General features: G+C 44.2%; 1 protein-coding gene across 1 annotated transcript in view; it reads right to left on the bottom strand.

The window, feature by feature from the left end:
* Positions 1-6,018: 6,018 nt before the first annotated feature.
* LOC117875536 (patched domain-containing protein 4-like) overlaps positions 6,019-18,410 on the bottom strand; it is a 43,124-nt gene continuing 30,732 nt past the window's right edge. Inside the window, exon 2 of the mRNA XM_034766916.1 lies at positions 6,019-6,519. Within this exon, the coding sequence (XP_034622807.1) occupies positions 6,019-6,519 (501 nt within the window). The remainder of the gene's footprint in view (positions 6,520-18,410) is intronic.

Raw genomic sequence — 18,410 nt, 5'->3', positions numbered from 1 at the left:
AGCCTTTGGAGTTGATCCGGCTGAATTGTATCTTGAAAGGGCTTTCAGTTCATCACCTAAATCACTGGCATCAATATTGCGCATGTCAACACTGTCTCTAGTGCCCTGCATTGCTGGTATAGGTCTTCTTCGGGTATAGTGAGGAGTTTTGGAATATCATACAACATCCCAAATATACTGCTGTGTTCCTTGAGCTGCATGAAACGTTCTTCAACTGACTGTATTGCACAATCTAGCACCTGGTTAAAGAATTCAACTTTAAATTGTTGTTTGGGGTCTCTTATGGGATTATCCCGTGCCTCGTAATCAAAATGTCTTCTTCTTCGGTGACTCTTGTATTCTTGAATGGATGGGAAAATAGCTTCAGTGTGAAGTTCCTCTGACAATTTCTGTGCACTCTTCAGAATGTTTTGAAATTCCTCATCTGACCGGTATGACTGTAGGTATGACTTTGCTTTGTCCAGTTGTTCCATTGCTCCAGATATATCAAGGTCAACACCTTGGAGTCTCTTGCTTACAACATTTATTTCAAACATGTTGTGGTCATGCCACAACACTAAGCCACACAGAAATGTGAAGTTATGTATGTTTCTGGTGATTCCATTTCCCTCTGCCACTGTTCTCCCACAAACAGTCACTGTCATAGCATTATCCTCCATAATGGCAACTATGGCATCATCTATCTTCCCAATTTGGTGTTTGATAGGCTTTATCACCTCCACTCCACTTTCCTGTCATGTGGCACTCAGTGGTTTCAGTGTCAGAGAGGATGTTCCCAGATGTTGTTTCAAAATTTGCCATTGATGAGTTGATGCAGAGAAAAATACATAGATGCTTTGAATTACATAAAAAAATTCAGCACCCTCACTAGAAGCTGATGCTGCATCACTGACCACCAAGTTCAATGAATGAGAACTGCATGGGACAATAAAAAGCTCGAAGATCTGTGTCTGCACTCCTCTATTCTTTCCTCTCATGTTCGCACCATTATCGTAGCCCTGACATCTCATGTCAGCTATTGCAATTCCCGTATCTTCCACCTTTTTAAGAAGCACATTTGTCATATCAACTCCTGTAGTATCATCAATGTCAATACATTCTAGAAAATGCAGTCTGACAATCACCATTGCAGGGACATTTTCACTAGGTTCTGTTGTTGTTACAAAACGCACCATTAAAGACATTTGTTCCGTATGGCTGATGTCAGGTGTGCAGTCCAGAATAACAGAGTAATATCTTGCTGACTTCAGATCTGCCACAATCTTCTGTTTGACTTTTGTTGCCAGTAACTGTATGATCTCATTTTGAATAGTTTTTCCAAGGTAGTGGTGTGTGTACATTTCTTGGGTGGTGACTCTTCTTAGATGCTCCTGGAGTACATCATCAAACTCAGCCATCAGCTCCACAATTTTAAGGAAGTTTCCGTTGTTTGGCACATACAGCTGATCTGAAGTGCCACACAGTGCTAGGTTTTGGGAAGCAAGCATTCTCACAATGGCAATGAGCCTCTTCAGAACATTTTGCCAGTAAAGAGACTCTGATGCAATCTTCTCTTGATGCTGATCATCTATGGTGGCCTTTAACCTTAGTCTCATCTCAAGCTCTTTCCACCTATGGAATGCTCTCTGGTGATTTGCTGCCTTCTCATGGCATGCCAGATTTTGAGCCAGATTCTTCCAGTCCTTTGTTCCTGTAGAACCTAATGTGGCTGGAACATTAGACTGGAAGAGTTTGCAACAAAACCAGTATGCAGCATTCTGGGTTTTTGAGTACATAAGCCATGGCCTCTCCACTTTGTCACTATTGGGAATTTCACACCAGTAATGTGTTGGATGGAAACTTCTATTTTTATTGTCTTTGGGGACATGAAGTTTTTCACTTGCTGTGGCCCATGCAGTACAAGGAAATCCCTCAGGCTACTGCTCAAGTGGATCCTCAGTCCTGGATCATCTAGACTTAAGGAACTAAACTCAGCAGCAGCTGTTTCTTGTGCCTCCGCCACACTCTTCTCTGATCTACACTTTTCTTCAGGAATGTGCATGGTTACAGCCATTTGAGATGGAGATATGGATGCTGCAGTAGCTGCCAGGTCACCTGCACTCTGACTAACTGGAAGATCAGGCACCACTCACATCCTCACTGGGGCTGGAAGGCTCACCATGAACATTTGTGTCTATGTATCTCAGGAGAGCTCCTTCCTGCTTAGATAGAAAAGCTTCCTTTGCTTTCTTTCTTTTTCTGAATGCTGCCCCAGAGGGACGTTTTCTTCTTTCACTCATGACTGCTGTTCTGTCCTGCTATAGTGGCTCTCAACACTCAATTGAAGGGGACAAATAAGCAGCCTGGTAGCAGGGCCTGAGTGAGGGAAGATATCAGGGTCTTAAGGGCCTAACTGCCTCCTGCTACTTCAGTTGACTGCCTGTTCTCCTCAAGTGGGTTCAGGGAAGCAGCAGGAATCAGGAAGCTCCCTGAGAATCTGGTGTTAATCAGTCCAGGCTCCTGGGGGGTGCTAGAGAGATACATAAGACGATCCTCCTCCTCTCTCTCCCTGCAGCTCCTGCTGCTTTCTGTTATTCCCTCTCACCTTTTCTCCTGCCTGCCTGTTACGTCTCTTGTGCCCTCCTTCCTCCGGCACAGCACTCCACCATCTCTGTGCATCTAGAGCAGAGAACATACATATGCAGCAGCAGCAGACACAATTTTCTACACTCTGGGTCCTAGTGGCGCCCCCTCCCCCCCCCCACGTCTGGCACCTGAGGCGGCCGCCTCAGTTTGCCTCATGTTAAGGCCAGCCCTGGCTGCCAGAGCCACTGTAGTGGCAGGAAGTGGTGTGGAGAAGAGTCAGGCTGCACTGGGCTTCTTCCATCAGATCTGTCATGTGGCCCCAACGTCCCAATTTCCTCCCCTGATGTCTTCTCTTGGGGCAGGAGCTGCCCACTCCAGGGGGAGTGAAGAAGAGAGCCAGGCTGGGCCAGAACCTCCACTCCCATCACTTGGACACTACATGTGGCCTCAATGGCGCATTCCCCCCTCCAGGATAACAACCATTCCTGCTAACCGATAATGTTGTTAGTCCTGCAGCTCAAGTGGTGGTCTGCTCTGCAGGGTGAGGGCTGAAACCTTGCTGATGGTGCAGTATGGGGTGCAATCACAGCTCTACATAATATAATTTGTTTGTACCTTTTTCCTTTAAAAACATCTTAGTAAATTGCATTTAAAAAATCTGTTCAGAGAGTATCATCTGACATAGTGAAACCCTTAAACGTTAAGAAATGCCATGCAACCTTTCATTCAGCCCCTTTGTGCATATGCATTATGAGACAGTGATTAATTACATGCTCACATGCTTTTAAAAATATATATCAACATACGGGACCCCGGCCTCATTCAGTGCACAAGGTAGATGTGTAAAGAGGGCAAATTAAAGTTGCACTGGGAACCATAAATCCAGTATTCCTGAATTCTCAAATCCTTGACTTTGCAACCTGAATAACATTCTTTTAACGTAGTTGTTTGTCTGTATTATTCAGTTGTATTATGGTAGCACCCAAAGGCTCTGATCTGGAGCAAGATCCTATTATGCTGGGTGCTGTTCAAACAATATAATAGATGACCGTCCCTCTCCCAAGGAATTTACAGTCTAAGTGCTTGACCCAAACCCACTGAAATCAATGGGAGTCTTTCCATACCAATGGGCTTCAGATCTGGATCTTAACAGGTGAATGCAGAACACAACAGAAAAGGAGGAGGGCGTGGGGAGGCAAAAGTGACAGTAAGAGCTGCTAGGAGTGAGAACATGAGCATCCCGAACAGCCAAAGCACAGACAGGACTAATGCTCTGTACAGGCCTAGCGCGCTGTGGAACCACAATTTGGGACACTGATCTACCTAAGAGACTATATAGGACCAGATCTAAATGGTTAGAGCTCAGGACTGTGAACTGGAATTGCTGGGTTCTGTTCAAAGCTCTGCTATTGGTTTATTATGTGCCCAATCCTGCGTGGTCCTGGGTACCTGATGACAAGTGTTTTGTATCATCAACTGGCACTGTCATTCATGGGAGTAGAGGGCACCTGACTGCAGGAGCAGGCCTCCATGTGACCTTGGGTAAGTCACAATTCTTGTCTTTCAGTTTATTCCTCTGGAAAAAATAAAACTTACCAACTATAGCTCTCGGGGACATGTGAGCATTCATCTAATCATGTCTACAAATCAGTTGGAAATTATTGGATGAAATATACATAAAAGGGTTATTTATTTAGTTCCTCCAAACCCAAAGCGAGTACAATGTAATCCTATGGAATATGTCCTTGCAATTTCATAAAGAGCCTTTTTCTGGTAGAAGTGAGCTCTAGAACACTGCAAATGAACATAAAATTACATTTAATCTCTGGCTAGCAAACTAACAGAGTTCTGTCTTCCACCCCAAATGGTAAACTAAGGCACCCAAATCCATTTTGTAACACAATTTCACTCCAGTGGTATACTCTGTCCCCCTTGTGGCTGCATCATGTAAAGCAATTTATAAGCCTGCCTAAAGCTCAAGCAGTCTCTTGGTTTTAGATCCAGAGAGCTACCAAGCAACTCAAATTCCCGCATGTGCCACCACTTGTGTTATGATCCCCTTCTGTGTTGGTCCACTCCCGGCTCCCCACCCTGCTCCCTATTCTACACTCTCTCCACCCAAAAGTCTACTCCAATTCCCCTGTCAAGCAGCCTTGATTCTGTCCCCTCTCTCCCACACATACCCCTAAATCACTCTCCTGATCCTCTCCATTTCAGCACCACCAGAGTGCCTGACACTCCCCAATTCCCACTTAGGATCCCTCTTTCCCATCTTTCAGCACCTTCTGCTGTCCCCCTCCTTCAGGAAGACGACAGGGGAAGAACTTTGCCCCTATACTGCAGGGCTACACCCACACTGCACAGCAGTTGGGCGGCCAGGAAGAAACGCATAGCTTCCCCTCCCTCTGGGTCCCTCTAGTCTGTGATGTGTCCACACATGGACTTTCGCCCAGAGGAGCATTGGGTGCTCAGACACCATCAGAATGGGCACAGCTAAGAAACGAACTGGAAGAGAATGGAACAGAACTTTCTGCCCACAGGCAAGATTTCCTTCAGATACAAAAGGCAGCATGGAGCCTTTGAAGTTGGCCACTGAGATCTAGGATGAGGGGAAACACAAATATTCAAATACACTGTGCGGTGAGATAACAATGTTTCTCCTTGCTGACTGCATAGAGAAATGAGGTGCACATCTCTGTGGATACTGCTTTATCTTCCTCTTCAGCATACTTCCCTAGCCTGGAATCTTGCAATCAAATTGTTAAACGAATGCAATTGAGATATGCTTAAAATACTGCACTAAAACAAACAATTTCCTTCAAAAATGGGTCCAGACATTTGCTCTTTAGCTGAAACTTCTGCCTCATGGCACGTTCCAAGCAAATCATTGCAGATGGTCTCTAAATTTCACAAGCCGGGGGATTATGTTCTACAGACAGAGACAGGCCCTGTGCTTACAGCCAGGCAGACACAAGGGCTGTAATCACCTCTCTCACAATTTCATTCATGAACCAAACCATTCCTCCACCTCCCACACAAATGAAAGAGAAAGCCTCACCAAAGAGGATGCTACATATTATTTTCTTTGCCACTCCCTGCAGTCGCTCCTTACTCTTCCCACTGGCCCTCCATCAAAGACACGTCAACAAATATCCATTTTCTATGCTGAGCTGACCGGTTTTCAATAACAAGTTCCCCTTTGTTTTGTAACAGGGATTCATACAACTGCTGCTCTCCTATTGAGTGAGGTTCCAACAGAGTCATTCACTCTTTTTTTTTTGTCTGTTACTTTGTTTTGTTTGGGATTTTCATTTAATTTTTAATTGTTTTGGTAAGGGACGGGTCAGTTTAACAAAATGAAAAGGACCTGGACTTTCACTGAAGGTAAAACCTGCACTTTATACCCTGGGATGTCATTTATAATCCCGTCATTAAATTGCGTTAATCCCATTATTATGAAGATAAAGAATTACCCATTGCGAAGAAGGGGATTCCCAGCAGTGTAGAGTTATATTTTCCATCAGTAATGAAAAATATCCCTGCCGCAGTGACGCTGGAGATGCAGATTGTAAATACTCCCAATAATCCCAGGAAAGGTTTGCCTCGCAGGCAGTCCTTCATGGAGCTCGAGAGCATCGCAGTCAGTAGAATGAGCATCAGGCTCACTAAGATCTTGCCCTTGGCCAGGAGGCTGGTCTTGTGGAAGTCCTTCCAAAGACTAAAGGATGCCAGCGAGTAGAGCTGCAGATCTTGGTGATCCAGCTGCAGCTTGCGCATCAGTTTACAGAATTCACTCTCCCATTTTTCACCAATAAGGCCCTGGGCAACAGAGCCATAGGTTTGGAGGTAGTAGGTGATCTGGATGGCTCTGGCTGACTTCACTCGCTGGTCCTTGCTGTTTGGCACCTCCATGACCCCTCCAAGCTGGTGTCCAATAAAACTGCTCCTTCCATCCTGAAGAGAAAAGTGAAAGAGAAGCATGTGGTTATTAAGAGTTAAAGGGATATAATTTTTTTTCTGGGTTTTATAAATATACACACTGAAGGCCAGATCAAAGCCCATTGAAGTCAATAGGAGGCTCTCCATTCGCTTCCTTGGGCTTTGGGTCAGGCCCTTGCTCTGTGCAACGACTCTGTGTTATTTAATCATAGTAGACCCATTTGCCATTCCATGTCGCAGTTAAGGGGCTGCCAGAATATTCATCAGAGACTCAGATATTTGAGGACTCAAATGTAACATGCAAGCTCCTCACTCACAGAAGCTGATGATAGCTTTTCCAGCTTTAAAACAACCAGCAACAACAAAATTTGTGATGTCCTGCCATTGTGACATTGCTCTTAAAAAAATAAATAGAAATGTTTACAGAAAATTAGGTCCTGATTCTGATCTCAATTACCCAGATGTACATCTGGAGTGACTCCAGTGAGCTTAGTACAATTACTCTAGGTTTACACTGGTGTAATTGAGATCAGAATCTGTGAATTTATTTACATCAGTGTAACCCAAATCAGAATCGCTACTTTAGTCCATAATGTTGGAGAGTCCCTTTTTGTGTTTTGAAAGTATGGGCCTTATTCTGGTCTCTTATTCCAATGTAAATCAGGAGGTCAGTGGAGTCACTCTACTGTAAAACTGGTGTAAGTGTGATCAGAATCAGGTCCCATGTATTGAAAACTGATTTATTTCATATACAGTCATCTTGCCAAGCTCATATGCTTCCATTCTTAGCATCAAAGACTTCTGAAAGATCTCTAGCAATGGTGTCAAGTATCCAAAGGACCCTGTTCCTGCACAATGGCAAACTCCCATTGACTTCACTGGGAAATGGTTACAGTCCTAAATGCAGACTCAGGATGCATTAGAAGGATGGATTTGAAAAGGTCCCAGCATTAATAATCTAGTTCATCAAGAAGACTCTAAATTTCTGCCAGGTACCAAATAACACTTTTTAAAAAGTGCCTACACATTTATAAACTTGAATGAGAGATTTTTAATTTTGTTCCTATCGTATCTAAAACAAATATAAACATCTAAAGCAACTCAGACACAAGACAAGTTAGAATTATAGCAGTCAGAACCACAAGTTATATAACTATTATCAGGATGCTTCAGAGCATGAACTGATCAATAGCTTAGCTCAGGAAGCTACTCCTTCCCACCCACCTATGTGGCAGCAAATGGCCAGCTACATTATGGGGGATTTTCAGCTTCTAAAGCAGTGGTGAGCAAAATCTGGCCTGCGGGCTGCATGCGGCCCGTCAGGGCAAGCCGCTGGCAGGCCACCAGACCGTTTGTTTACATTTGCATGGCCACCTGCTGCTTCCAGTGGCTGTGGTTCACCACTTCCCACGACTCCTATTGGCCAGGAACAGCGAACCGTGGCCACTAGGAGCTGTCACGCAAATGTAAACAAACAGTCTAGTGGCCTGCCAGTAGCTTGCCCTGATGGGCCACCCATGGGCCATAGTTGCCCACCACTGTTCTATAGCATCTAATAGAAGCCAGTTCCAGAAGCAATTGGGCTACATATAGGAATCACGGAGTGAGATTCTATGGCCTGTTCTATGCAGGAGGTCCGACGAGGTGAGTGTAACAGTTCATTCTGTCCCCTATAAAAATCAATCAATCAATGAAGCAAGAGAGCAGACTTTCCGAACCAAAGGTGTGCTCCAGGATGGCTGCTCCTACATTCAATAAATATCAGGAATTCAGAGATAAGGCTGAAACTCAGTCACAGACCGTCTTGTGCCTGTGGTATGCAGATGACGTTGTCCTGCAGCAGAGAACCTTCTAACAGGCCATGGCCATGTGGCAGGGACTCAAATTCCAATCACATGCCAGCTTCTAAAATCACCCACGGCCATCCTTACAAATGTCACATGAGCAGGGATGGCAGGACACAAAGGAGCAAGATAAGGCAGCTGTTTCAGTCTTGACTCTGAATATCCTTGTTTGTATCATTTCAGATCGGGTGTTTAATGCTATTTTATTTTTACTTTTTTGAGGAGGATGATACTCAGCATTCACAAACAACCACACTGGGTACGTTTCCAAAGTGATAGTTAAGGAGTTAGCAATGCAGATCCCATTAACATCAGATGGGCCAGCACACTTAAAGTCTTTCTTGCACCACTTAAAAAATGTAGGGACAAATGTCATACATGATTATATATATGCTGTGTTGATATGAAAATGTTTTCTGTCACAGCAGGACACTCCAGCAGCACAGCCTAAAACAGCTACCGAAGACAATGTATTATAATTCAGATTCCATTGATTTACTATGCAGCATGCACTGCAAGGTTACTGGAAACTTTTGGATAGCCATCTTTCAGTGAAAGGTAGCGTTTTGAAAGAAGAAACAGAACAGGCACAAATAAATCATGCCCTACAGTATCTTCCATAAAATGGAAGATAATGGCTATTTGTTACATTAATGTACTGTAAGATATCCCAGCCCATATGTCATCAAAATATAGAGAGCTCCTTCAGATGGAATCATGGAAATTAGAGATGGTGAACACCTTTAAAGGCATCTTGTCCATCTCCTCCTGGACAATGCAAGACTGTTTCATACAGAATCAAGTGTTTGACCCTCTCTACTTTTAAACGATGCAAACAATGAGGCTTCCATCATTGCCCTTGGGAAATGGTTCCACATGTTAATACGCTTCATTATTATTATTTATTTGCATTCTGGTACTGCCTCTATGCTCCAGGTGAGATCAGGGTTCCATTGAACAAGGCGCTGTCTGAACACGTAGTAAGAGAGAGTCATTGCTTACAGTCTCAAGCAAAGGTGGGTAGAGGGGGGAGGCAATATTGTTATCCCCATTTTACAGATGGCGAAGAGAGGCAGAGAGTTTAAGCAACTTGCCCACATTTATACAGGAAGTCTATGGCAAAGCTAGGTCTTGAACCCAGATCTCTTGAGTCTAACCCCGATTCTTTAACCAAAAGACCATCCTTCCAAAAGCCATTGTTATTATATATTTCGGACATGCACCTACATTATGCTATTCCTAATTTCATATCAGCTGTTTCTAGTTTCAGACTATAATTCCCCCACATCGATTATTTTACATTTATCAGGACACATTCAATTGCTATTTCTTGCTCATATTTCTCATGAAAATAAAAATAATACTTGGTAATTATGTAGCACTTTCTAGCCAGGGATCTCAAAGTGCTTTGCAGAGGGAGATAAGTATTATTAGCCCTGCTTTACTGATGGGGAAAGAGGCACAGAGGTTCAAATTGTCTTTCCCAAGGTCGCTGGCAGGGCTGGAAATAGACCCAGATCCCCTGATTCCCAGGCCAGGGCCCTGTCCACTTTCCTCTCATCTTTTGACCCTCTTTAGGCACAGTTTCCCCTTTTTCCAGCTCCCCTGAAGCCCTTCTGAAGCTGAGGAGGGGGAACACTGGAGGAGTGAGACGGGGTGATGGACACATTCTCTGGTTTTGTCCCCCTGCACCTCCAAACCCCTGGGACTTTAGCAGGTTGGTTTATGCTGACCCTGTCTCAGAGGTATCTGTGGGTCAGAACTCCTTGCCTGATCTTCAGGGGGAAATCACTCATGTCCCTAAAGCAAGAATTCAACAGAAACTCCACGAATACAATGAGTGAGATAATGGGGTGTTTTGTAAGTAATTAAAATATAGGATGGGCTCAAGAATGATTTTTAATGATTTTGCTGTTATCTTCTATGTAGGTCACGTTGTCTGTGTTGAAGTTTTGAGAGAGAAACCAGTTCAGGGCATCTTTTATAAATGTATTAAAAAGAATAAGTAAGCAGTTCTAGAACAAGCGAAATAGGTCACTAACAGTTTTCCTAACCTAATTTACAATGGTACAATGCAGCAGTCAAATTAAGGTTTAATTAAAATACAATCAATAAGTCAATGGTTCAATTTATCCATCTCACCAATTACTACAATTAGTAACTAAATCAAATTATAATGAACAAGTTAAGAAAACCAATTCTCTTAAGGTCTTACAGGAAGGCTAAGGGGAGAAGCATTTCCCTTCGATTTAAGCTATTTAGCTACGAGTCTTGTTAAAGGCAGATGCTATTCCTTGCCTTAGCTTTGGGGATCACAGCTCTGAAAATGATTTCCTGGTAACTCCCTCCTCTGGCTTCTTTGTCCCATTAAGCTCACTGGTCACAGAAATCACATGAAGGTTTTGTTTATCTCAACCAGGGGTGGATGTACCCCTTGGGGTATGCAGAGGTCTTCCAGGGGTACATCAACTCATCTAGATATTTGCCTAGTTTTACAACAGGCTACATAAAAAGCACTAGCGAAGTCAGTACAAACTAAAATTTCATACAGACAATGACTTGTTTATACTGCTCTATATACTATCCACTGAAACGTAAGTACAATATTTATATTCCAATTTATTTATTTTATAATTATATGATAAAAATGAGAAAGTCAGCAATTTATCAGTAATGGTGTGCTGTGACACTTTTGTATTTTTGTGTCTGATTTTGTAAGCAAGTAGTTTGTAAGTGAGGTGAAATTTGGGATATGCAAGACAAATCAGACTCCTGAAAGGGAAACCGTAGCCTGGAAAGGTTGAGAGCCACTGATCTAGCCTATTCCCTCTCCCCAATTTAACACAGTGACTGCATCTTTCTGGCAGTCTGGCATAGACACAGAATGATTTCTAGAGTCCTACACTTTTAGCAGCTTTAGAATGACACTGCTTTAACACAGAGATCTTTTCCTGTTCAAATAGCAGACTAGGGGGTTTAGTGTCTACTTTGAGCAGCACTTAGTGACACACAAATACACACAACACACATGCACACACACTAGTGGGCATTGGAGTGATCAGAGTGTCCTTACACTGCTCTACAAAGGGATTTTCACATCTTCTTCTCAAAGTTTTAAGTTCATGTGACTGGCCTTGGAAGTAGATTGATACTTACCATTATCTTTACTGATAAGATGTAGTTTGGAGCTGTTGCACATGTGGTGGGGAAAAGTTCAGCTTTTTCCTCGCTCTTTGTTATAACCATCAGGCCTGGCTTTGCCGGTGGTCAGAGTCCTTCATCTCTGCTTCTTTGGATGACCGGTCCAAGGAAGAGAGCAGAGGACAACTTCAGGTTGATGCGAAAAAGTCTCCTCACCCCCATCCCTTCCCTCTTGCACAGTTGGCATCTTTGGTAGGAATCAGTGACACCTCTGCTCCACCCCAAGGGACCACTGTCCAGTTAGGGGTTCCAGCATGTTTTATATAGTTCAGTGTGGACCAATGACTTGACATCTGGACCTTGAAATCATATTGATTCCAGGTTAGAATGTATATGTCTTAGAGCAGTTTGCTGATAAGGGCAAACTGATGGCTCTCAAAAAACAGGATGCAAGAAGATACCACGTGATAAGAAGATGGTAGGCAAACTTCCGCTTAGACCCAAGACATAAATGTCTTCATTGTTTAAATATAACTAATGACTGTTCGCATTCCACATTCACTCATTCCCACACGTCCTTGTAACAGTGAGTTAAGTACGAAACTGGGGAAGTAACTCTAAGAGGCAGGGGCAGAGTCTAGGGCAAGCAAGTGACTTACCCTAACACCCTTTTGACTACAAGCCAGAAAGCTGCTTTGGACATCTAGTTTCTAAATGCAACTTTCAGATACTTTTGGCCAACTACTGTTAGGCCTAAAACCAAATCCGACCTATGTTCCCTACAACAATCTTGTAGTGTTTCCTGTCTCTTTACCTGTGAGCAGCCTCTGTAATGGACAATATGGACCTTAATATATTTTTTAATCCGCTGTTCAGTAAAACGTACTGCACATCTATTTAAATGACACCTGACCCTATAGAGAATACATATTGGAAATGCTTCAGAAATAACCTTACAACTTTTTATCTTGTTAGTCTGCGTTTTTCTCAGCCATCTCTTGTGTTTCTTTAACTGAGTCAGTGTTTCTCCCTTGGGAGCAGATACTTTTACAGACCTAGTGTCAGTTTCTACATGTGCTGAGCTTTGGAGTTTGAGCCCGCAGAGCACAGCTATGGTGGGTTCCAGCATACACCCAACACGTAAAAGCGATGAGCAGCACAAGGAGCCCAGGGACACTCAATCCTGCATTATTGGCATTGCTGCTGCACAGACACCAAATGCTAAATTCACAAAGAAACACAGGCGTGGCACCGGCTATGTCTAATTTTTAGGCATCTAGAAAAATCACTGGGGTTCAAATAGCCCGGGTAGGTGCCTAAGCTCCCTGTACAATGAATGGGGAGAGACAGGCACCTCAGAATGGGATTCACAAAAGCCAGCATGCTATGCGGCTCCCTGCCCAAGCAAGCCAATAGGAGATGCCATCCTGAGGGGTGGATGCGAAGCCCCACTCTCTCAGGGAGTTTGGCACCTAAATCCAGGCTGCATGGAGGTGCCTCCTTCTGCTTGGGATTCTCAGCTGCAAACCCTCTCTTGGCACTAGGCACCTATGCCACTTTCACAATAAGCTAGGGGGTGGTTAAGGAAAGCTACAGTTGCAGCTCCTTCATAACTTACCCCAGTGAGTAGGGTATTCAGCTGGGATGTGGGACACGGCTACTTCAGAGTCTCTCTTCCTCAGGCAATGGGGTTTGAACAGGGATCAGCCACCTCTCAGGTGAGTGCTCTAACCACGGCAACCCCTACTCCCATTGCATGTGCTACAGAGTCATTCTCATGCTTGTGCTCTCTCCCTCTCTCTCCGGCCCAATGACTTTTTCAATTATTTATCCGCAGTGGAACAGCTTCCAAAGGAGAGACTGAGGAAGGCTCTAGACGAGAACGTCCTATAGATCAGCCATCAACGTACTCGCCTGAGAGGTCACAAATTCCTGTTCAAGTTCCTTCTCAGATGGAGGAGGGACTTGAACCAAGGATCTCCCACACACCAGGTGAGGACACTAGGCACTAGGATAAAAGTGACAAGGGAGGTCCAGCTGCTCTGTGTGTGAGTTTGCCCGTGGGGTCCAGCCTGGTAGGCAAGTTCTGAGCAAGTTTACCAGGTCAGGCCCCATAGGCAGAAGAATGCAGAACTTCCCCTAGTTAGTGCATCGCTCTAGGACTTAAGTATCCAGATGCAGTGCACATGCTCAGAAGCAGAGATGGGTGACAGATGAGGTGGGATTTGTGAATTCCAGTAGGGCCTGATTCTGGGATTTAGGCCTCTAACTGTGACAGGTGCTTAAGTCTTTTTGTGAATCTAGCCCCGAGTTACCCCGGCTTAATAGTGGGAAGTGTAAGGTTCAAGAGGAGAACATGTAACCAAGTCCCATTGGCTTGCTCAGGATCCCGCTTACATCCCAGTGACACCTGTCCCTTTATTACCCTAAACTCTTGAAATTAAAGGAGAGTCCAAGCAAAGGGCTCACGGTGGAAATCTACATCTGGGTAGCTGTGACTTCTCAAAGCTGCCTATGGAATTTGGATGGACAATTCCCATTGAAATCTCAGTCCTGGTACCTCCACTCATGCTTGCAACCCTGGGCTGCCTGCTGCAGCCTGTATTAGTGTGATGTCTATCATCTTAGCCAACACAATCTATCACCTTAGATTGAACTGAGGACTTCAAGTTAAAATGCTACAGCTTGAGCTAAAGCATTCAGGTGTACTATCTAGGGCTGTAAGAGACTCAAAGTCTCTGAGGATTGAGCAAAGAGGGGGCCTTGTCTCACACACACTCCCCAGTGGATTCCACTAGGATCAAGACCTCTGTGTTTTCTTAACGATGCAGCATTACAGTTTGATCATGGGACAGCACCTATATCAGCAGCACTAACTTCTAGTGGTTAATATCAGCTTGCCCTATTCTTCCATCAGCGGAAGTCCCCCAGGGACGGTATGATCACTTTCTGCCTTTAGTGGGTCTGTTTTGCCTTCCTCCTGTTAGATGACACCAGCCTCCACTGGTTTCCATCTCAAGGAAATGCCAGAAGATTCAACCTATTTTCAAGCAAGGTAAAAAAAAAAAAAAAATCAATCTTGTCTGCAACCTATTTGTCATCCATGTCATTGAAACCAAGAGGTTGCAAGATGTTCACTTCAGTTTCCTGACAGAAAAAAGAGAACCCCTTGGAATCACAATTATCTGCAAGGAGAATACAAAATATCCTTTGTAAGCACTGTGGATTTTTTGTAACGTATCAGCCAGAGTGAAAGATAATGATCAGGCAGCATCATTGACAGGTCAATATAAAGCACGTGATTCTCGTCTCAGTCCATTTTGTTTTAATGACTTTTAAAAAATCTTACAAAAGGTAGCCAGGTTTGTCTGCTAAATATATTAAGCGATAGACATTCTAATGAGATTAATGCAGTTATTTCTATCACCACAACAAAGACATACCAAATTAACCTAGTGTTCAGTATTAGGCTAAAGTCCCCAAAAAGAGAAAATACAGAGTTAAGGTGAAGTCACTGGTTTTAGCTCATCCCAATTTTTTTGTGCTTGAAACTAGAGATAACAACAGACCCATCTTCACCCATCACTTGAAACAGATTTTTAGGCTTAAACTGTTACGTTTTTTCCCCTCCCTTTTAGCCTAACCATCCTCATTTTTGGGTGCTTATCTGACCTGAACTGAATCTCCAAACCTCTTGTGGGTTCCCCATCACTAGACAAATCACCAAAGGCCTCCTAGAGTCTATCCACATTACAAAGCCAACCATGTTTTTGTACCTGTTCACAGCATGGCTATTTTGCAAGCAGCACTGTTTGATCTATGTCCCCACAACAGCTTTCCTGCCATTCAAACCATGTGGATGCAGCCACACTGTTTATCTGGATTTGTATCAGTGCATTCTAGGAAAATCTGCAACTATTCTGTATAGCTTCCTTAGGGGATAGAGTGTTCAGAGGGCATGTACACAGAGCAGCGTCAGCAGCACATTCTGGGATACCATGCCACACACAGCTGGGAGGTTAAACCAGTTATACAGGAATGACCATGGGTCTGGTTATTATAGGGCATGGCTGCCCCATAGTTTTTCATGCTATCCAAACTTGGCACAGCTGGCACCCTCTGCCACAGTTTCCCTCCCGGAAGTTGGTCCTCTCAACTTTCTAGACATCAGTCTATGCTGGAGATGTGGCTTAGCCTTAGGGCCAAGTGCCAAACACACATAACCAAAAACCCTTTTGGAATAGCAAAAGTCCAACTAAGGAGTCCCAAACAAACCAAAAGGTTCTTCTAACCTTCATAGCTTTTCTTCAGCCCGCCCTCTGGGCCCTGTTCCCAGCCCCTGCTGGGCTGCCTTTGAGACTCTTTCCCTTGTTCTGGTGTAGTCCTCAGGGTGGTTCCCCTGGAGCCCTAGCTCAGGGTCTTCCACGGGAGCCTAGGTACTCTCTGTGGTTCCATATCTAGACTGATCTCTCTGTCCTTGAATAAGGCCCAGGTGTCCATTAAGCATAAACCGAGGAACGTGATCGTTCCCCTTTATTCGACATTGGTGAGGCCTCATCTGGAATACTGTGTCCAGTTTTGGGCCCCACACTACAAGAAGGATGTGGAAAAATTGGAAAGAGTCCAGCGGAGGGCAACAAAAATGATTAGGGGTCTGGAGCACATGATTTATGAGGAGAGGCTGAGGGAACTGGGATTGTTTAGTCTCCAGAAGAGAAGAATGAGGGGGGATTTGATAGCAGCCTTCAACTACCTGAAGGGGGGTTCCAAAGAGGATGGAGCTCGGCTGTTCTCAGTGGTGGCAGACGACAGAACAAGGAGCAATGGTCTCAAGTTGCAGTGGGGGAGGTCCAGGTTGGATATCAGGAAAAACTATTTCACTAGGAGGGTGGTGAAACACTGGAATGCGTTACCTAGGGAGGTGGTGGAATCTCCTTCCTTAGAGGTTTTTAAGGCCCGGCTTGACAAAGCCCTGGCTGGGATGATTTAGCTGGGAATTGGTCCTGCTTTGAGCAGGGGGTTGGACTAGATGACCTCTTGAGGTCCCTTCCAACTCTGTATTCTATGATTCTATGATTCTAAGCTATCACCTAACCCTCCTAAGTCCTGCCCCTCAGCTGGAACCAGCTATTTAATTATGGCACAGGTATGGCTGGACCAATCTCCAGCACTTATATCTGGAAAGCTAGTCCATACAGCAAGCCTCTGACACAACCAAGCAGCTACAGCCAAGTGCGACCCATCCTGTGTGCAGGCAAAAGCCATGTCTAGAACCAACCACGGCAGTAACTGGTTACAAACTTAAGTGAAAATTGGAGGGTGGACAGGCCCTTACAGAGCACCTTCTTATTGGTACTACCTAAGCACTGCTGGTTGAGTCCCACTGAAGATGTGAGACTGAGTATCCTGGTAAATAACAGGTGGAGAGCCACAACGTTCATATTCAGATCCACACTTTCCTGAAGTCTGGGATGTTTAAATCAATGATTTTGGTTTGGTCCATTATAGAGACAGGAAATAGCTTCAATGTTCAGATCCAGATCCAGATCCAAATTTCTTCCAACATCACAAGTGTTCAGTTCTGGAGTTTGGGTTCAGGCCAATCAAAGTTTCAAAATTTTCCAGTGGAAAAAGTGGACAATATTTCATGAAAGTTTTTGCAAAAGAATGTTCCTGTTCTTCCACCAACTCTATCCAGGGTTGGAATTCCAAACCTGAAGAAGGGAGCTAGCCATTGAAATGAATGGCAGTTATGTTGCTAAATCCACTAGTCAGCTTTGGGGAAAAAAAAAACCCTAGCCAGGAAATGTATGTGCTCGGATAAGGGTGATTTTTTTTTTAATAAAAACAAGCAAAATCAGCTACAAGCTCAAGTGGCCAGCACTCTCTCTAGGAGCTGTAAGAGTCCCATTAGAACGAGAATCCCTCTGTGTCCAGATTCCAGGCTATGACCTGAACTGTCCCTGTAGCTCACAGTACTCAAGGCAAGGGAAACTACTCCCCAAGGAAGGTGCACAGTTAAAGTGCTAAAAGGTCAGGCCCAACAGAACCTCAAGGGAAGGATAGAGTCCCCACAATCATACTGTGGCCAGTCTCAGGAATCCATAGTCAGAAGACTATGCAGTTCCTCTAGCCTGGTGTGAAAAGAACAGAAAGGGAACCATTCCTCGTTCCAGAGAACACTCCCTCTTTTACAAACTCAGACTACACATAAGAAGCATCAAGGAATGCTTCATCTGGTCCTCCATCAGATGACCTGTCTTCTCATTGCAGCTTTACCTGAATAGCTTTCCCCAACCCTGCCCCTTTTTGGTGCCCCTCTCTTCTGTTCTTAGCCGAAATTAGATTGTTAGCTCTTATGAGCATGGACTATAGCAGAGATTGTCCAAAATGATTGGTGATTCTGGGTGCCTCAGGCTTTAGGTGCCCAGCTTGAGAGATAGTAGAGGGGCCTGATTTTCAGAAAGTGGTGAACTACCTGCCCTCCGAAAAATCAAGTCCCTTTAAATAAAGTTTCTTGCACCTTCATGTGAAAAAACTGGTGCTGGCCACTGTTCGTGCCTTGGTACTGGAGTAGATAGACCAGTCTGATTCAACATGGCAATTCCTATGTTACCAATGGTAGGAGCAGAAGTTCATTTAGGTATCGTATGGGGGAAATGAGTATGGCTGGGGGGTTAGAAGAAGCTGGGTTCCAGAATGCCCAGGGTCTTTTCCCACCCCTAACACTGATGTGCTGTGCAACCTTGAATATCACCGTGCTCCATGTTACCCATCTGTATAGTGGATATACCATTGTATTACATGCTTTACAAATGTGGGTAGGTATTATTTAAACCATTTCTTCAGATGAGAAAACTGAGGCACAGAGATTATGGGCAAAAAGAAGAACAGGAGTACTTGTGGCACCTTAGAGACTAA

The sequence above is a fragment of the Trachemys scripta genome, chromosome 3 (genome assembly GCF_013100865.1).
Source record: "Trachemys scripta elegans isolate TJP31775 chromosome 3, CAS_Tse_1.0, whole genome shotgun sequence".
Classification (NCBI taxonomy): domain Eukaryota; kingdom Metazoa; phylum Chordata; order Testudines; family Emydidae; genus Trachemys; species Trachemys scripta.
Note: the sequence above shows the minus strand (reverse complement) of the source record. Positions and strands in the feature narration are given on the sequence as shown.